Genomic DNA, 18,133 nt, shown 5'->3' with positions numbered 1-18,133 from the left:
GAGCAGCCCGGGGGCACGGGCGGGCCAGGGGAGGCTGGTGCTGAGTTCCCCGGAGGCTCTGACAAGGACGGGTGCCCGCAGAGCGGGATGAGGGCGTGCTGGCGGCAGGAGCGGATCTCGAAGGGTTTGTGGGCCAAGGCTGCGGGGCTGCCCAAAGAGGAAGGGAGGCTGGCGGGGTTGTGATAAGAACAGCAGAGCCTCTCCTGCAGCCAGCCACGCAGCCCATCTGGAGGCCCTCGGGTCTGCTCTTCCAGCCAACTCAGAGTTTCACTCATATGGTTTTCATTGCTGGAGCGTGGCCTTCATCTGGAGTTTGGTTTGATGGTCCTGCCCCTTGCTGGGTACCCACAGGGATGGGCTGAAGCCGGGATGCCCAAGGGCGAGGTCAGCTCTGGACAGAGATGGTGAGGACAATGTCACCCACCTGCCAGGTTGGAATGTGAGCATCACCTGCTTAATTTGCCTGCAAAGGCTGAGATGACAGGGTGTCATTGGTGTTAATGGAGGGAAATTATGGCTGTTCCTCATCTTGGCAGTGTGGCTGGAGGGTGAGGATGCTGGGGTCAGCTCGACCAACAGCTTCCCTGGATCAGTGTTAGAAACACAAGGGCGGCTGCCCCCACCTCCATCACGAGGTGCCAGATAAGGGCTGGAGCTTTTTGCTCCTGTAATCAATGCTTTGTTTGGAGAAGTTTGGAAATATCTTGTGAGGAAGTTCCTTGTTGTAGAGCAGCACAGCGGGGCGCAAACAGAACTGGGAAGGCAGCAGGGGCTCCGCGTGGTGCCAGGGGAGGTGATGCAAAACCAGCGGTATCACCATGAAGCAACTTCCCGTCAGCCAGCTGTGTCGGAATGTCATGCTCTTGTCACCCTCACTGGGTGAAAAAAGCAAGATTTGGCATCCTTGGCCAGCCCCAAACCGGGAGGTGACACTCTGCTCTTGTCCCTCAGAAGTTGGCAGGGTGATGCCAGCTTGATCCAGAGCCATGTCCAGGTACCTGAAGCACTTCACGGTGGTGGGCGATGACCCCGTGCAATGGAGCAACGACTATCGGAAATGGGAGGAGGAGGAGGAGGCTGGGGAGAAGCAGCCAGATGGAGAGATCAAGCTGGAGCCCCCCAGGAGACACATCTCCTTCCAGTACATGATGAAAAAGCTCTTCAGCTCTCACAGGTTTCAGGTGAGGCAGGACAAACCCAGGCCGAGGGCACTTGTGACAGCAGAGCTGCTATGGGACAGAGCTCAGGGAGAGCACTGAGGTCATGAACCCCACAGTGCAAAGAGCAGCAGCTGCTGCTGAGCTGAGCTGTCCTGTCAGAATAGAGCAACTCTGCTGCAGGTGCGGATGTCCCCTGGGAGGAGACAAGCCCCAGTGCACAATCACCATGGCTCTGGCACGTGCTCTCCTCCTGCTCCCCGAGCCCCCCACGCCAAGCGAGGTCTAGTGGGGAGGCAGGTGGTTCCATGCGGAATAACCCACCATTCGGGGCAGCAGGAGTGGGAGCAATGGAAATCTCCATGAAACACAACCAGCCAAATCAGGACTGTGGGCATCAGGGTGTGTTTGTCTGAAGGGCTACGTTGGCTCCTCTTGCTCCTCTGTGCTGGCATGCGATTCATGTTGGTTTTTCTCCTCCAACAGATTGGGGTTGTCTGCTTGGTGATCCTGGATGCCTTGTTGGTTCTCGGGGAATTGCTTATGGATTTGAAAATCATCCATCCAGACAGATATAATATAACCCCAAAGGTAAAATGTGGGAAAGTGTCAACATGAACAGCAATTCCCTCCCTTTGGTGTCTCAAAGCCCCCTGGATAGGCTGGGCAAGGCAGGACCTGGACTTCCAGCCTTGCTGAGCTGGTGGTTGTGGAAGAAAAGTCCTGAGCCCTTCTCCCTGCAGAGCCAAACCAGAGGAGCCCTCAAGCAGTAGAGGCTTTCCAGCCTGGTCTGCCTGTGTGCACTCTGCAGGGCTTCCTGCCTTATACTTGTGCTCTTTCCCAGGTTTTCCACTACCTCTCCCTGTCCATTTTAACCATCTTCCTGGTTGAGGTGGGGTTTAAAGTCTTTGTCTACCGCCGGGAGTTCTTCCACCACAAGTTTGAGGTGCTGGATGGGATCGTTGTCATCGTGTCCTTCATCCTCGACATCGTCCTCATCTTCCGCGAGCACGAGTTCGAGGCTGTGGGGCTCCTGATCCTCCTGCGCCTCTGGAGGGTGGCCCGGATCATCAACGGTGGGTGCAGGGCTGGGCTGCATTTGCCAAACTTCCCTGAATTATCTGGGCTTTGTTCCTTCCTCAAACCCAACCCCAGGGGTTTTGCTCTTCCAGCAAACTCAGAGTTCTGCCTGTGTGGAACTTTAATCAGCCTGCGATTTCTTTGGAGCAGCGACAGTCTGCTGCTTGTGTTGGTGTGATGCCTCAGGTGCACGGCAGCCAGGCACATCCCCCCTAAAAAAAACCCTAATCTGTTCCTGTACCCCTCTCCTGGAGAGGGATGGCTCATGTTCTGAATTTCCATTGTAGGATCCTTTTGTCAGGGGAGCCCCTGTCTCCCTGAATTTGCTGCTACAGCAGAGTAGGTTTTAATGCTCTGTTCTGCTATGGCTCCATTATCCCCTCCAGGGATGCTGCAGGGAATGTCCTGATCTTACTCTAGATCTTTCTTCCTTTAATTCAAAGGCCTTGCCATAAAAAGAGAAATAGAAAATGTCCCCAAATCAGGCTTTAGTGATTTTACTGCTGTAACTGTTGCAAATAGATGTAAATTTGGATATAGCTGAAACAAGCATAGCTGCAAACATTTTCTTTCTTCTTGAGGAAGGAATGTTGGGATTCCAAAGAATATGGCAATGAACGATTTCAAATTTCTGCATGAAACCTCAGCTCAAGCTCTGTCCTGTGTCACTTTTGATGGGTATTCCATATTTGACACAGCTGGGATCAGAAGAGGGGATTGCTGGGGCTGTGCCCATTGCTCTCAGCCCTTTTCAATGGGGAGAAGGTGCCTGGTCGGCAGCTTCAGCCAGAGAGAAGAGAGATGTGAGAGCAGCTTGTGGCTTTCCTTAGTTCAGAGTGAAAGTCAGAGAGAAACCGGATTTGTGTGGGGCTGTGGGAGCCACAGCAGCCTCACAGCACAGCAGAAAGCCGGGACTGCAATTATGGGTAAATCCCCTCATCCTCGGGTGCTCCAGGCTCCCTGCCAAGCTTTATGCAATGTCCACCTGTTTGCAGCAAAAAGGGACACAGGGAATCTGCCCCACGCTGGGGTGTTGGGTGTCAGTGCCCGGGCACAGTTCCTGTCGATGTTATCAATGCAAACGAGCAGCAGCGCTGCTTTGTCCTCGGAGAACTGAACCCCCAGAGCCCAGACAGGTGCCTGGAGCACTGGAATCAGCCGTGATCCAGGGGAGCCTGGAGCCCTGGAATCAGCCATGACCCAGAGGAGCTGTGGCAGGAGGGAGAACGTGATGTTCTTCAAGCTCTCATCGAACTGCTTTGTTTTATCTTTGTGGGAAGAAAATGCCTTCAGTGTGGGGGCTGAGTTGACATGGGATCACCTAATGGTGCTTATAGAGAAGTGACACCTCTGCTATGAGGAGACACTGCCTGCTCTCACTGCAGCTGAGCAAGGCGAAGCCACAGCCCTGTGGACCTGAGGATGTGCCAGGTCCTGTTCCACCAGGCTGGAGTGATCGGCCCAGGGGCTGGAGGAGCCCTGTGGCCCAGGCCTTGCTCTGCTGTCACACCTAAAACTGCTAAAACACAGCAGAGCTGCCCCAGCTGCACCCCAGGGCTCTGCCAAGGGAGCAAATTCAGGAATTGAGTGACAGTCAGAGTGATTAATTCAGCTCTGAGCCTGGGCTGCCTCTCCCCAGCAGAGTATCGGTATCCGAATCCCTCCGGTGGCTGATTTAAAACCCTTCCTCATTAAGAAAAGCACTTGGGAAGGGTGGTTGAAGATGACAGAAGCTGAGCTGGAGAGGAACACGTTTAACTCCTTGAGCACAGAGCCTGTGTGCTGTGAGCTCCTGCTCGTGGCTGTTTTACAATGTAAAGCAAACCCCCTGTGAATTGTTCCACAGGAATCATTTTATCGGTGAAGACCCGCTCAGAGCAACAACTGTCCAAGTTAAAGCAAGCAAACCTGAAACTTGCCACAAGGGTGGAACAACTGGAACACAGCTGTTTGGAGAAGGTAAAAAAAACACTTTTAATTTGGGTTTACCTGCTAATGGTGATCCTTGTGCAAGGTTGGCACTGCTGGCTTGGTTTCCTCATGGGAAAGTGTGGGGTGAGCTGGGCTGAAGCAGCACAGCCCTGCCCGTGCCTCCCTGGGCTGCTCCTCCTCAGAGGAATGATGTCCCTACCTCTGTCCTACTTCTTCTGGCCAGGTTGTGCTGTTTTCCTGCAGCAGGAGATACATTATAGCAGTGGGAAGTTCTGTGGGAACCTTGGAAGTTGCTTGCAGGCTGTTCATGATTTGAATTTTGTCTCCTGCAGGAGCAAGAAATCGAGAGGCTGAATAACATATTGAAACAGCATGGACTCCTCAGCCAGCAAAAATAGGAGGCCAGTTTTCCAAGGTGGGAATTCTGCTTGAAGATTGCAATGTTGGAATCTGCCAGCTTGACCTGAAAGGTTTTTCTGTCTCTTTGCTTCCTCTTGTATTGTGTTTTCTATAAACATTTTCTATTTGACCCTGCTTTGATCAGACATTGGGATGGTAAAAATAGTTCTACTGGAAAATTAATCACACACAGTCCTTGTAAACAGTAAGTTTTTTTCCATTCTTGTACAGTTGTACAGTCAAAACTGAAAAATAATTTAATAAAGACACATCTTTACAAGCTATACATCCAGAAAAGTACTACTTATTTAAAATAATTTTTTTTTTCTGTGATAATATTCTTTATTTGCAGCAAACTTGCAGTACAAATGATAACAACCCAGGCTGAAAAGGTAATTTCTTCTCCACCAGCTGCCTGTTCATCATCAATACATCTCTTTGCCAACCATTCTTTTCATACTGTTGGTAGTTTCCTCATTTCTGTTGCTGCTTGTTCCACTTTGTTATTTATATAACATTCATTTCAAAACACCAACACACCACTCCTTTCCCTGACAAAGAAATCAGCCCCAAAATAGAGGCAAACATGTGCCATCTTACGTCAAACAATGCCTTGTTCCAGCAGCAGATCCCACTTCTGATTCTGCATTCCCTCATCTCTTCTTCCCTTTTCACTCCTGTTCCCTCACAGCCCATGGGGCTGCAAAGTTCTTTGTTCCCACAGCTCATAAATCCATGGATCAAAAGAACTGTAAGGTGTAAGAACAGATGTAGGTGAGTGCACTGCTGGGAACAGTCAGACTCCAGAAAAGCCATAAAAAAGCAAATTCTAAAGGGCCAGGCTGGTGTTTGAATTTTTTGAGGTACCAGAGTGTCCCTGTGGAGAGGCTGTTTGAGAGCTGAAGAGTGAGATTTAAGAAGTGGGAATTCTGAGAGATGGTGACTGCAGCAGGTGCCTCCAATGAATTTCAGCCCCACTCAGCTGGAGGGGTCACTGAAACCACAACTCAACTGTTCAGTTTTTTTACAAAAGGTAATTAATTAGTGGTGTGGGAAAAATAGCCAGAAATATGTGGCTTATTCATCTATGCAAGGAGATAAAGCAGAGGCCTTATCTAATAGCACATGATGAGTTTAATTAGCAATTTAGCTCTTCTGTTGTGGGATAATGAGCTTGCTTTCCCTGTGTGTCCCTGTGCTCTTCCCTTCCCCTCCTGCCTCTGTTGGCCAGGCTGGGGCTGGGCCAGAGCCACCAGCAAGTTCAAACTGCAACCTTTGTCCTCTCTGCACAGTTATAATTGGGTACTTTCCACTTCATGGGGGTTTCTTCACCCTAAACCTTCTGAGAACACTCTCAAGGTCTCACCCTTCCTCTCTTGGCCAAATTTAGCCCAGTATCTACAACTTAGAAAAAAGTGATGGCCTATCATAGTCACAGGATAAACAATGGACTAAAATAAGATAAAGCAGAAATATGGGGGTTTTTTATGCATACTTACCTTAGACAAAAGGATAGAAAAAGTCAAAGGGTAACTTGATGTTAATGGTGGGCCAAGCTTTGTAGCTTGGCTCTGCAGGTGAAGAAATGTCAGTGAAAACCACAGAACTTGTTATAGGAATAATCCTTTCCCTTCCTGAGGGAAGCTGCAATGAAAATACAAACAGGACTTAGCTTCAGTTTTCTATTTGTACAATCATTTAATTTGGTCTGGGTTATATTTGCTAAAAAGCCTTTTTTTTTTCTACATAGTTCCATGTTTCTTTCCATAAATGCTATATAGATTTTTATTGAAGTGTGTTTTGGCAAGGAGCCCACAGCTGTGTTTGAGCTGGAAGAGAACTGCTGGGTGTAAATACATTCTAATGTGAAGTGCTGCCTTTAGATAATGAGATTATCTGGGTCATTGTCACACAGCTGATACCCAAGGAAAACAAGCCACTTGTTTTATCTTGAATCCTGTAATTTAATTACATACCTGCTTCAGTGTGGTGCTAGTGATTGTGGCTGTAACATTCACTATCCTGGCTTGTGGATTGACCAGGGATCCATATTTCGTCCACTTCACTTCTATTCCCAGTGACACAGGTATTTGGCATGAGCTCTGCAAAGTGTGAGAAATCATCTCATTGTCTGCCTTATGCAGAAACCATCACAGTAATTAATTATTCATGTTGTTAAAAGGTTAGAATGTCCCCACAAAGCTCACTGAGGAGGTTACCAGAGCAGATGGACCCTGCACTGTTGCTGGGCAGGACAAAATCCTCAACTCTGCCAGGGCAGAATTTTGAAGGCTACAATGTTAAATATTGTTATGCATTTCTCCTTGAACTCTCACACTTCTGGTTACAGAAACCATTCACTCTTTAGTTGCAGAAGAATGCAAGAGACCATCCACAATCTTATATTGTGCTTCTCTCTCTCTTCCCCTGGCCTGGAGTAAGAGGGGAAACCCTGATTCTGTTCCTTCCCTCTGTCACTTCTGGTGCTTCATCCTTAGAAGAACAACATTCCAACCTGTGTTTAAACCACTCATTTTCTACCCAATATTTTGCCCTGATCCACAGCTGAGGTGCCTGGATACCAACTTGATTAAATATAACTTCTACAGCAAGAATGAAACCCTCTGTGAATATTCCATTAGTTTCTTCCAGCTTATTTCTGCATTCCCAGCCCCATTTTCTCCTCCAGTTGGTTCCTGCATTTTTAGGGTGTGAAGCTGAGCTGATGCTGCAGCTCAGGCAGGCACAGATCTCGTGAGGGTGGAGAGGTGGAAGTGGTTGAACTTCACCTGTTCTGAGATGTGGAGCTGAGCTATTGGCACCCAGTCAAGCACATCCTGGGCTTGAGAATTCCCAAATGAGGCCACGTACTCAGGAAAGCTTTGGCCCTTCAGCACATCAAGGAGGGTCTGAGCCAAAGGCTGGCATTTCATAGCTGCTGTAATTCTTCCAGAAAAAAAAAAAAAACAAACAAAAAAAAAGATGAGTTACAGCAAAATCCATTGGTTTGGCACAGTCATCATTCCTCCTTGCTCTCTGCTCTGTTCAAGCCTTCTGGCTACAGTTGCTAATGTACACAATCTTTCCAAGAGAAAGACCATTGTTAATTAAATGACATTTTTTATAATTAAATACTCCATTCTCAGTATTCCTCCAGCTGTATAAATGGCCCAGGACCTGAACAGAGCCTAAGGGAAAGGGTTGTCAGAGGGTTAAAAGCATTAAATTAAAAAAAAAAAATAATAATTTCTTACCGTAACTTACAGCCTGATATCATGTTATAACCAAATAATACTGGGGCTCTGGCTCCCTGTGCTGCCAGGCAGTCCTGGGTGGATGTGCTGTGCAGAATGGTGAGCTGGCTGTGTTTGTTACTACTCTGAATGATGCCAGATGTAACACACAGTTAAGGGAAATTCAATGCTTGATGGATATTGTGACAAAAAAAGAATTCTTAATCATATCCTTAAAATATAGCTGCAAATGCTATAATGGCTCAAGATTCTTCTCCCAGTGTGAAAAAGCACCAGGGTGTGCAATGGAGGCCTAAATGTACCTCAGTACACAGTCCCAGGAGATTGCAGTCAGGACTGAGTCATTCCCTCCTCAAGCACAGCCAGAAAAGCACATTTTTATTTTTGGCAGAGAACAGATGTATTTCATAGATGTCCGTGCTAGAAAGGGTTTGTGAGGATGGACCAGAGCAAGTGAAGCAAACAGAAATGCAGCAGGGGAAGGATATCCTTGAGGCTGGAATCCTGCTCTGACAGGCAGCCCAACAACATAACCAGGATTGCCACTGAGAGGAACTGGCTGTGTGTTTTCCTGCAATGCAAACAGAGCATTAGTTCTTATCCTGCACTTTCCTGAAGTGGTTGGAAAACACAGAAATATTTCAGTTATTTTAGGATTATGACCTGCCTTGAATGATGAGGACAAAACTGTAAGTAAGGCTTTGCTTTCTCTGTTATAGTCACAAGCTGGGACTTGTAAATGTGACGGATTTTGGAGGCCTCCATTGCCCAGCTCTGAAATGCTGCCTCATCTGGGCATCCAGGGCAAGTTCTGCTTTACCTTGCTGCTAACAATTGTTCTGATTCAAGTTTAATAAGTTTTGTAATTAAATGTCTTTTACCAAGTCACCCATGACATCTCCACAGTTACCTGAGTGAAGCTGATTTCAAAGCTCTGCTCTATTGAAAGTGCTTCTCTGCTAATTGCCCCCAAGACAAAAGCAGCAGCTGCTTCTATTATTTCTCCTGTGTCTGTGTGGGTAATGTGATAATTCACCTGAAAATTAAACATTTTAGATATTAATTTGAATAAATACATAAGAGAAACTAGAAAAAAATTTAACCATGCAAGTGTTTTCTTTCTTCTTTGCTTAAAAAACTCAGCTCCAGGGTGGGGATGGATTTTATCCTCTAGAGGCTGGAGCCTCTTCACAACTGACTTCTTGATAAACTTAAGCACAGACACAACTTTAAAATTAAAAGATGATGTACAGCACCTATTCCTCTCTCTGTGATTAGTGCCCCTGAAATAATTTTCTCCCAAGCATAAAGTAAATTCCAAACTCATGTCATTGCCTGTTTTGCCCCCTACACAGAAGTAACACCAGGATTTCAGCCTGGCTCCATGTTATATTGCACAGAGTTATTATTTTGTTGCAAAACACTCCCTTTTACCCAAAATCAGTTCAGCTTCTCCCGTGACATTTACTTTGGAGATGCCACAATATATGGAAGCTGTAAGGCCTCCTGACAGCTTTGCAGTTTGGGAATCAGAAGTGATTTGATGCTTTCCATCAGCTCTGAGGGGGAAAAGGCTGCCAGACCTACCCCAAGCACTGCATTGATGCACAGTCCATCCAAAACCATTGGGAGCCTCAGGACTTCACTGCTGCTCAGTAAAGTCCTCATTCCATTCACAGACTGGACAACTATGGACTGGACAGTAATATTCACCTGAAAAACAGACTCATGTCAGCTCTGAACACTGGGTATAATTAATCTTGGCTCTTTCTGTGTTATTATATTTGTGACCTTTCTGGGTTCTGTTCCACAGCAACAGCATGCAGTAATTCTCTGAACAACTGCTGTGTGACAAGTGCTGCTGAAGCTCAACCAAAGGGTCTGGGTTTAAATAAAAAAAGAGATTTTCTTGAAAAGAGGGAGTTTTGTATGAGAGGAATGTGTCAGGCTTCAATGTTTGCAGGCAGCATTTTATCTTGGAGTTGCTAAGTATCATTACTGATAGCAAATGATTTAATTTTTTAAATGTAAAGGTTTGATCAATCAATGAAAAGTTCACACTGACTATAACTTAATAAGAATTTTGCCCACAGCTCTTCCAAGTAATTTAGAAGGATACTTACCATCTGACTTGATTTGGGCACCTGAGGGAGAATAAAAGGACAAATTAAAGCAGTAGCAAAGATCTGACCTATTGCATGTAGCAGTCAAGTAAAGCAGGTAAGGCTTTGTCTATTTAACTCTTTCTCATAACAATAACTTTTATGTTATGGACTTAATTGGATATAAACCAGAGTATCCAGGAAGTGTGAAAAGAACTGCCACAATCCACTCCCCTCCTTCTTCTGACTTTTAGAATTATTCAGAGACCACCAGTTTAGGAAACCTGCCAGGCTGTGCTTCCCAAAGCAATGGAGAGCTTTTGATGTCCTATTCCATAGTTTCATGGTCTCTAAAACAACAGAAGAGAAGCAAGTACCTCTCTTGTTATACAGTTGCCCCACTGAAAAATTTCCACCAAAAATATTTAATGGAAAGGCAGAAATGTCAGACCAAGGTCATCAATCAGGTAAAAATACTCCCATGGAGCACCATTTTGTCAAAGGTTTTACTTTTCTGACTTTCCAATGAATGTTTGAGTCACATCTTTGGGAAGGGACCAAGGATTGGACTCTGATCATGAAGCAATTCTGCAGAATTATGATGGGATACTGAGAGCAGTGACTCATCTCCTGTCCCAGCAGGGAACACATTCCTGGGAGCTGCAGACCTGAAGGTGCTGCAGGTACAGTTTGTCACACATTCATCATCCCAAGGTACAGCCCAGCCATCAGAATGAGCTGGATGAATAAAAGTCTCTGTAAAGATTAGACTCATCCTTCAGGGAACAGGGCTAGGAGGAGTGAGCACCACTCCTGAAGTTCTGTTTATCATGGCTGGGCTGATGGATGGTGTGTCTGGAGGTCACTCAGAGAGCACTGCAGCCACGCTGCTGCCTCAGCTCCCCCAGGCAGCAAAGGCAGGACCAGCTCATTGCTTTGGCAGCTCCGCACTCCCGGACCAGGGTGTGTGTGAAGCTCCAGTGTGAGGATCCTGCTGGGACATCCCCAGCACTCCTTGGATCTGCTGGTCAGGCTGGGGCAGAGGGCAGAGTTTATCTGCAGCAATTCCCAAAACGTTGTTCTCACTCAGCTGCCCGTGCAGACAGGGAGGGTGGGATCCTGGGATGGGGTGTTCTGCAGGAGCCGCTGTCCCAGTGCTCCCAGTAAGGCTCCCTCCGTTACTGGTTTGCCGTTTTTTTTGCCAGCAGCTCCACCTGCTGGCACTGGGAGGGCTCCTGCTCGGCCCTGTGGCCACCCTGTCCCCAATGCCATCACCTTCCTGTTGTCACATCCCACCTCCAGCTCCCTTTTCTAAGGGAACCTTCCCACAGAGCATCTCCAGCAGCTTCTCAGCCTCCTCCAGTTCCTGCAGCTGATCCCTCCTGACACCCAGCGCGCTCTGGGCAGAGCTCTGACCCCTCCCAAGCTCAGCCATTGCCTTGGCAAGCAGCACAGGGATAAGGGGTTATGGATTTTCCAGCCAGGAAAGGGAATTCATCTTTAAATCAAACCCACTCAGCTGCTGGAGCCCAGGCTGAGCCGCTCTTGCTCTTTTCTGGTCCTGCAGCCAACGAGAACTAATTTTGGGAGGACATGGAGACACTCAAAGCCCTTCTGAGGCAGAGTTTTCTCCACTTCTTCCACAGCAGGAGGATCAAAAGCCAACATTTGGGAGCAATCCTTGGCTGATTTCAATGAGATCCTGAAGGAGCAGGAGAATGATCCCATCTGTGAGAGTGTGAAGTGCTTAGTGGGCTTTCCTTGCTTTTGGGAGCTTTGGAATCTGTGAGCAGCCTGGAAGGGGTCTTTAAGCAGTTACTCACTGCTAATTAAATGAATTTAAATAATTACATAAATTAAAATAATTGTAATGATGAAGAGGTTGCTGTTTCTTTACAACCTTCAGCTTCTGGAAGGAGCCATCAGGTTAAGGTATGATGCATTTTAATTTCATTTTTTTCATGAGTGATTTCTTTGTCTTCCTGAATATCCTTACAGGGGATTTATTTGTACAGAAGACATCATCCCCCAGGTCAGAAAGGGATGGAAAAGCAGGCAAAGCTTTGAAAAATAACCCCAGACTGGGTTTTAGCAGGCAGGATCCAAAGAAACCTGCTCTCAGTCATGTTGTTTGGGAGCATAAATAAAGCTGTGTCAGCCCCCACTATCAAAAACTGAGGCTTGGAGGAAAGGGGCAGATGTAAAGGATGAAACCTGACAGGTTCTTCTTTCAGTACAAAGTTTTAGCAACTCTTTAAAATGCAAATTTCTTAGAATTATGTGTTCTGATAAATGGGCTTCTTGGAAAAGCCTGAACATGCACAGGAACAAAAAACTGCACTAGCTCAGTGCCACGACCTTGGCTCTTCAAAACTATTATTTTTTACTTTATCTTTGACTATATTATTTATATTTTGCTAAGAAGAGAACAGTAAATGCTTCTTTTACCAAAGCTTGAAGTAAAAACATTCCCAAAGGCTTTCTGTATAAAAGTCTGCTGTATAGGGAGACATTTCTTCCCAACCCACAATTTAAAAATCCAACTAAAACACCATATCCCTCAGCAATCAGAAGTTACTTCATTCTGCAGATGTAAAAGATATAAAATATGAGTATTTCAGCTATATGACTGTTTCAAATCATACTTACTGCCAAAATGCTGGAGTTGATATAAAACAACATGCTAAGTGCTTGAATGCTGTCACATTTTTCCACACTTACTGATCGAATGCATTTTGTGGCTTGGTTTACTAAAAACCCTGGGAAAAAAAAAGTCACCAAGTATTACTGGAGGAAGTGAAAGAGCAATTATGAAAAGCAAAATGCAAAACAATACAAGTACCAGCAAAATTGAAAGTAAATGTCATCTCTATTGCAGATAAGGTTTTACATGAGCTTTGAAGAATGAAACTTTTTCTATTCTCAAAAAAAAATGCTACGAGAAAAAATATTACTTAACAAGTAGAAAAAGCTTCATGAAAATTACTTAATTTTTGGATCTCTTCATAAGATTTTTTTTTCTTTCACAAGAGACTTCAGTCCTGTAATCACCACCCTGACTGTTATGAGACCACATTTAATGGTGACAGTGGGGTTTGGGAAATGCAGGTGTGGGTTTGGCTGTGGGGTTTTTTTCACCTCCACCTCAGCAGATTTTCAGGAAATTGTGTGAAAGGTTAAAATGCAGAGCTCAGTCTGCAAATCTGACTTGTGAGAGGAACCCTGGGCAAAGGCAAGGCTGGCTTGGTGCAAACCCCTCCTCCCTCAGGGTGTCACCCTTGTACTGTTTGGTTAAACCAATTTTGCCAAACAGGACATTTCCTTGTTGGATAAACAACCCTTTACCAAGATTCTCAGGGATTTACATATCTCACTTTGAATGTTTAATAGAGATGCAACACAATTTCCATTCTATGTCTTAAAAAACCAAACAAAACAGAGAAACAGAAGTGATTTGAAAATTATCTGTTTGTGAACCTTTAGATTAATTCTCCATGGGGAGTGTGCCAGCTTTCTGACTGACTAATCTAAGAGCAGAATACTAAAAAGCAAAAAATTGGGATTCAAGTGAATTCTCCAACCTGCAGGATTTGCATCAGAGCACCAAGAAGAGACAACAGGACTTGGCAGCCTCAGAAATGCATCCTCTGTCTGGACAGGAACCCCATACTGCCAAATAAAAACCACAGTCAGGTACACAGGTGTGGTTCAGCCCGTTTTTATTGACAACAAATATGAATAAAAGCAGTACTTATTTCCCCAGGATCTCTCAATAATGCTCTGTGCAGCAATTTTTCAGCCACTGCTACAGCTTTATGCTGAAAATAGCAGAGAAAAAAAAAGTGCCTTATTTTTCAAAGATCTTAAAAATCTAGCTCACTTTTTAAGTAACTACATACCAAACATTACATTTCTTATTTTACATTTCTATAGATAAAGACCAGTATCAATTTTGCTTCTTCCAGCAGAACTGCATTATTTAAAAGCAGATGCAAACAATGCTGATTTCTTCTTTCTGGAATAATTTAATACTAATTGCATCAAATATAATTTCCCTCCTATTGAATCAGAGAGAATTTACCTCATATCTGGAAGTTTCATTTGCCTCAGAGGGATTTTGAGCATCTGTATCCAAATTCCAGCTGTCAGGCTCAGCACTGAAAGAAGCACCTCCAAATTTGTCAAGCAACTCATCAAAATTTTCTGCAGTTGGGATTTCAGGGGATTTGAGGTACAGGGCTTGTTCATCTGACAAAATATTTAAAGAAGGAGATAATTTAAGGGAAAAAAAGATATAGAAACAATACTTAGTAACAATGAGACAAATTTAAACGTGATTTATTTAGGATGCTAAATTATTTACAAAAAAAAAAAAAACAACCAAAAACCAAACTATTTTGTTTTTTCCAACAGAGAAGACCAAGAGTACCAGATGTTTAATTTCATGTTTTCGCAAGTGAAAGGATCACAACATAAGGACTGTGAGCAGGCAGAATTACCAGTTTCCTGAGAGGTTTAATAAAATAAAAATAGTTTTAAATTTAGGTTTTTTCTGGTACCTAAAGAGCTTACAAAAAAATAACACCACAATGCTTAACATTGCCTACAACTCTACTTACAGTTTGTGGCATGAATGCAGAAAATACTGGGATTGACTTGGTCAATTAATTTAAATATCCTTTCTGGTGGATTTGCTTCAACATCAAGAGAATACACAGCAGCTTTCTGACTACACAGCTGGCTGTCACCTCTGCAAAGACACAAAATAAATGAATGACCCACTCGAAATTAGTGTTGATCAGATTTTAAAGTTCTTTTAATCTACTGAGGCAGCACCAGAAAAATTAAAAAGCATTTAGTGAATTTAGGAAATTACTGAATTTAACAAATTCAAATTCTACAAATTTAATAATGTGTAGAACAATCATGCATCCTTAAAAGGTTCCTATTGTTTTATACTCTGTGCTTAATAATAAATAATAGAGAATTCTCCCACATGTTTTACTCAGCAGAGGAAACTGTGAGCAGTAACATGAAGGAAGGTAAGAAACAGACTGGGGGAGGGAAAACCAGGGACAATATGAGAGAGAAAATGTCAAATTGGGTGGGATCCAGATAGTTGAGACCCCAAAAATGCAGGGCTGCACCAGAGGCCACGCACAGCTCAGCAGCACTTTCATTCCTACAACCCAAGTGGGATGTCAGGGCAGGAAAACAGGTCAGTTCCGTGGATGTTGGAATAATATTCAATTTGAGCAAGGAATGGGAAGAATTCCTGCTTGAGATGCATGTGAAAGAAATGGCAGAGTGAGGAACAGGAGGTGAAATAACCCAGCCTGTCTTGGAGAAGTGTTCAAGGCTGTGCCATGGGCTCATCAAGAGCTGCAGGAGAATGTGAGATTGTGCCAGTTCAGAGCCTGGCAGCTCTGCTGTGCCCCACATGCCACAAACAGCAGCTGATGATCCCTCTGAAACTGGTTTTTAGCAGCACAGAGCAGCTGAGGACAGGCCCTGGAGAAGTGAAATGACTTTCAGAAATTTTGAAGCCTGGAGTTAAGCTCTTCCATGAGGTGAGTCATTTGTTAATAGGATCCCATCATAAATCAAACCCAATAGGATCCCACCATAAATCAAACCCTTCTGCTGCTGTTTCAGAGATCTCACGGCCTCTGCCTTGGGATCAGCCAAAATAACACAAATATGCAAATGTAGATAAACTCTGATGTAAATAATGAGACCCACAACACCTGCAGACACTGAAAATCCCCTGGCTTTTCATGCAAAATAAATGTTTTACACAAAAGAATTTGGGCAAAGGAACACAATTTCGTTTGAGGCATTTCTAGTTGACAAAGGCAGCACAGTCATCTGAGGCAATTAGTGTCACTCAGGAGGGTGTTGATTAGACCTTTCTGATCCATATAAATATCTATAAATGGGGAGCAGGAGTCTTTTGTGTGCCAGAACAATAAGAAACCACAGTCTGGCATGACTGCTAATTCAAATTCCAAAGCACCAAGAATAAACCCCGTGCTCAGATTGGCATAATTTATACAGAAGGTGGGTTGAAAAAGCTGTACTTATTGTTCTGAGAAGTCACCAAGAGATTTTTTTGCACATTATTATTTTGAAGTGAGCTTTCTTAACTCCTCTTTGAGAAGATGGAATTGGGTGAAGGTGTTTTCAGATTAAATAGCAAAGAAACAACTCTTGGCTTTACTTTTTTACATTTAATTGTTTGTGAAGTGGCAGTGGGGGAGCAGGTTGGGATGGTGGCTTGTAAAATTAAGGTCAGAAAAATACACCATTTCAACAAGCTCTGAATTGATTAAGTGTGTAGCTGATATCATAAATGTAATCAAAGAGGTCACAGATAAATTTACTGATAAAAACTGGTGATCTACAGCAGTGGCCAGATTGGTCCTTTGGGATCAGTTTTCTTAACTCCCAGACATTGCATTGATCAAAGTCTAAAGATGCATCATTCTGACCCCCAAAAAGCAGCAAAACCTAAATCCCCACAGGGAGGAGCACAGGGAAACAGGAGGAAAGAGGGAACGAAAGGGAGAGAACTGGCTGGGAAGTGGATTTGCTGCTCTGCCTGGCTGGGGAAGGACGGCAGCAGGGAACAGCTCAGAGGAGAGGACAGGCAGCAAATGGAGAAGGATTTTGTGCTTTTCTGGTTATTTCTGCACTCACATGACCACAGGAATGGAGCACGTGGTGAAGAGGCTGAAGTCCTCGGCGCTGCAGTCGGGGTCACAGCAGCAGTTGGTGTCGCACTGTGCCACCAGCAGGTCGCAGACGCAGAGCCTGGCAACTGCAGCAGAGAGTGAAACGAGAGCTGCAGCGGGGACACTGCACACTTCCACTTGTCACCTCGCCCTGGTTTTGATAGTGGTCAAAAGGCCTCTCCAAATTCATGAAGTTATTTTTAAAAGCCATCTTTTCTGCTGCTGAGCAAATTTATTTGGAACACGGGGACAAAACCAAGCCATGCTAAAAACTGTTCCCTGAGAAACAAAACCCAACAGGGATTTTGGAGGTGTGAAAATCTGCTCAGCCTTGCAGAGGAAAAAAAAAAAAAGAGGTACAAACAAGGTGTGTTTATCTGCTTGTTTCAGCTTATTGGGAAGAAAAATAAAACATTTTGAAAGAGCAGAGATGTTTACAAGTTTTTAGGATGGCTCAGGGTTCAGGAATACGTTTTCTTGATGTGCCAAAACAGCCACAATTGACTTCTTTGAAACTGGTTTTTCTGTCTGTTTTTAGGTACTGTGAAATATTGTAATCACAGACAGAGTAATTGCTAATAATTCTGTAAACTGGCTCAGTAAAATACACTTGGCAAATTCTTCAAACTCTTTGAGGTCTTCAAGTTTATAAAGCCAAAGAACAGATATCCTATTCAGAGTTGCTGTTCTATAATTAATCTAGACTTAAGAATAGCACAGAATGAGGAAAATTAAGGCCAGTGTTTTATAAGAAAGACATTCAAAGAATATTTTCATAACTAATTCCTTTATTTCACTCTGACTGCTGCCTGTTTCCCTGTGGCCCTGTGGATGTTCTCTGACCACCTGAACAGCATCCAGGTATTTCCTGGAATCTCTGGAGTTCTGACTGTTCTCTTGGCTGAGCTTAGCCCTGGATCCTTAGCTCACCCTGCAAACAAGAGAAGTTTAAACATGGATGATTAGATTGCAAGGTTATGTCTGTGAGATTAGGGATTTAAATCCCTTTTCCCTAAGGAGGTAGCACTGGGGTGGCTTTCCTGTGGCAAGTAACCCACGGAAAGCTCAGCTGAGGACAACACCACCAGGATATAAAAGTGACATGAAAGTGTAGCAAATTATACAGTGGGAAACACCTTCTGAGAACACAGTAACCAAACTTCGTGAGCTCTGCTTTTAGGACAATGTATCCACAGCGCTTGGGGCACAGCGTGCATCCAGCCCGGGCTGTGCTGGAGCTCTCCAAGGACACCCAGGGCACTCCTGTGCCAGGTCCGAGCTGCCGCCGTGCCCAGAGCAGTGCTGGGTGGGCAGCAGACCCTGCCCTGCACCCCACGGACCCTCAGGGCTGTGGGATGCCCTGCTCTGGCTGTCCGTACCAGGATCAGCGTGCCCGGGGCCCGGGGCCTGCCCGGGGCTGGCTGAGCTTTCCTGAGGAGGCTCCGAGCGGCCTCGGCTGCAGCTGCCCGGGGTGC

At 44.9% G+C, this 18,133-nt stretch overlaps 2 protein-coding genes across 2 annotated transcripts; one reads left to right on the top strand and one right to left on the bottom strand.

The window, feature by feature from the left end:
- Window positions 1–952: 952 nt before the first annotated feature.
- Window positions 953–4,852, top strand: HVCN1 (hydrogen voltage gated channel 1). The gene is made up of 5 exons (XM_005424030.2): window positions 953–1,181; window positions 1,644–1,748; window positions 2,002–2,233; window positions 4,084–4,196; window positions 4,502–4,852. Exons 1-5 carry the CDS (start codon window positions 987–989, stop codon window positions 4,565–4,567), a joined length of 711 nt encoding a protein of 236 aa, XP_005424087.1. The 5' UTR covers window positions 953–986; the 3' UTR covers window positions 4,568–4,852.
- Window positions 4,853–17,614, bottom strand: TCTN1 (tectonic family member 1). Its single transcript, XM_031059444.1, has 15 exons — window positions 17,589–17,614; window positions 16,624–16,782; window positions 14,544–14,674; window positions 14,006–14,172; window positions 13,506–13,593; window positions 12,574–12,683; window positions 9,946–9,966; window positions 9,410–9,535; window positions 8,733–8,858; window positions 8,311–8,393; window positions 7,823–7,963; window positions 7,358–7,514; window positions 6,545–6,670; window positions 6,068–6,212; window positions 4,853–5,317 (listed from the first exon to the last, which is right to left on the bottom strand). The coding sequence occupies exons 1-14, from the start codon at window positions 17,612–17,614 to the stop codon at window positions 6,069–6,071; spliced, it is 1,605 nt and encodes a 534-aa protein (XP_030915304.1). The 3' UTR covers window positions 4,853–5,317; window position 6,068.
- Window positions 17,615–18,133: the final 519 nt, after the last annotated feature.

This window comes from Geospiza fortis, unplaced genomic scaffold (genome assembly GCF_000277835.1).
Source record: "Geospiza fortis unplaced genomic scaffold, GeoFor_1.0 scaffold145, whole genome shotgun sequence".
NCBI lineage: Eukaryota > Metazoa > Chordata > Aves > Passeriformes > Thraupidae > Geospiza > Geospiza fortis.
Note: the sequence above shows the minus strand (reverse complement) of the source record. Positions and strands in the feature narration are given on the sequence as shown.

Excerpts from the sequence above, each read along its gene's own strand:
- HVCN1 (XM_005424030.2), top strand. The coding sequence starts at position 987 with ATGTCCAGGTACCTGAAGCACTTCACGGTGGTGGGCGATGACCCCGTG. Across the intron at positions 1,749-2,001 it reads GATATAATATAACCCCAAAG|GTTTTCCACTACCTCTCCCT; the intron begins GTAAAATGTGGG and ends GCTCTTTCCCAG. Across the intron at positions 4,197-4,501 it reads AACACAGCTGTTTGGAGAAG|GAGCAAGAAATCGAGAGGCT; the intron begins GTAAAAAAAACA and ends TGTCTCCTGCAG.
- TCTN1 (XM_031059444.1), bottom strand. The coding sequence starts at position 17,614 with ATGTTTAAACTTCTCTTGTTTGCAGG. Across the intron at positions 8,394-8,732 it reads TTGAAATCAGCTTCACTCAG|GAAAACACACAGCCAGTTCC; the intron begins GTAACTGTGGAG and ends TTTGCATTGCAG. Across the intron at positions 7,964-8,310 it reads GCAGGATTCCAGCCTCAAGG|ATCTGGCATCATTCAGAGTA; the intron begins ATATCCTTCCCC and ends ACTGTGTGTTAC.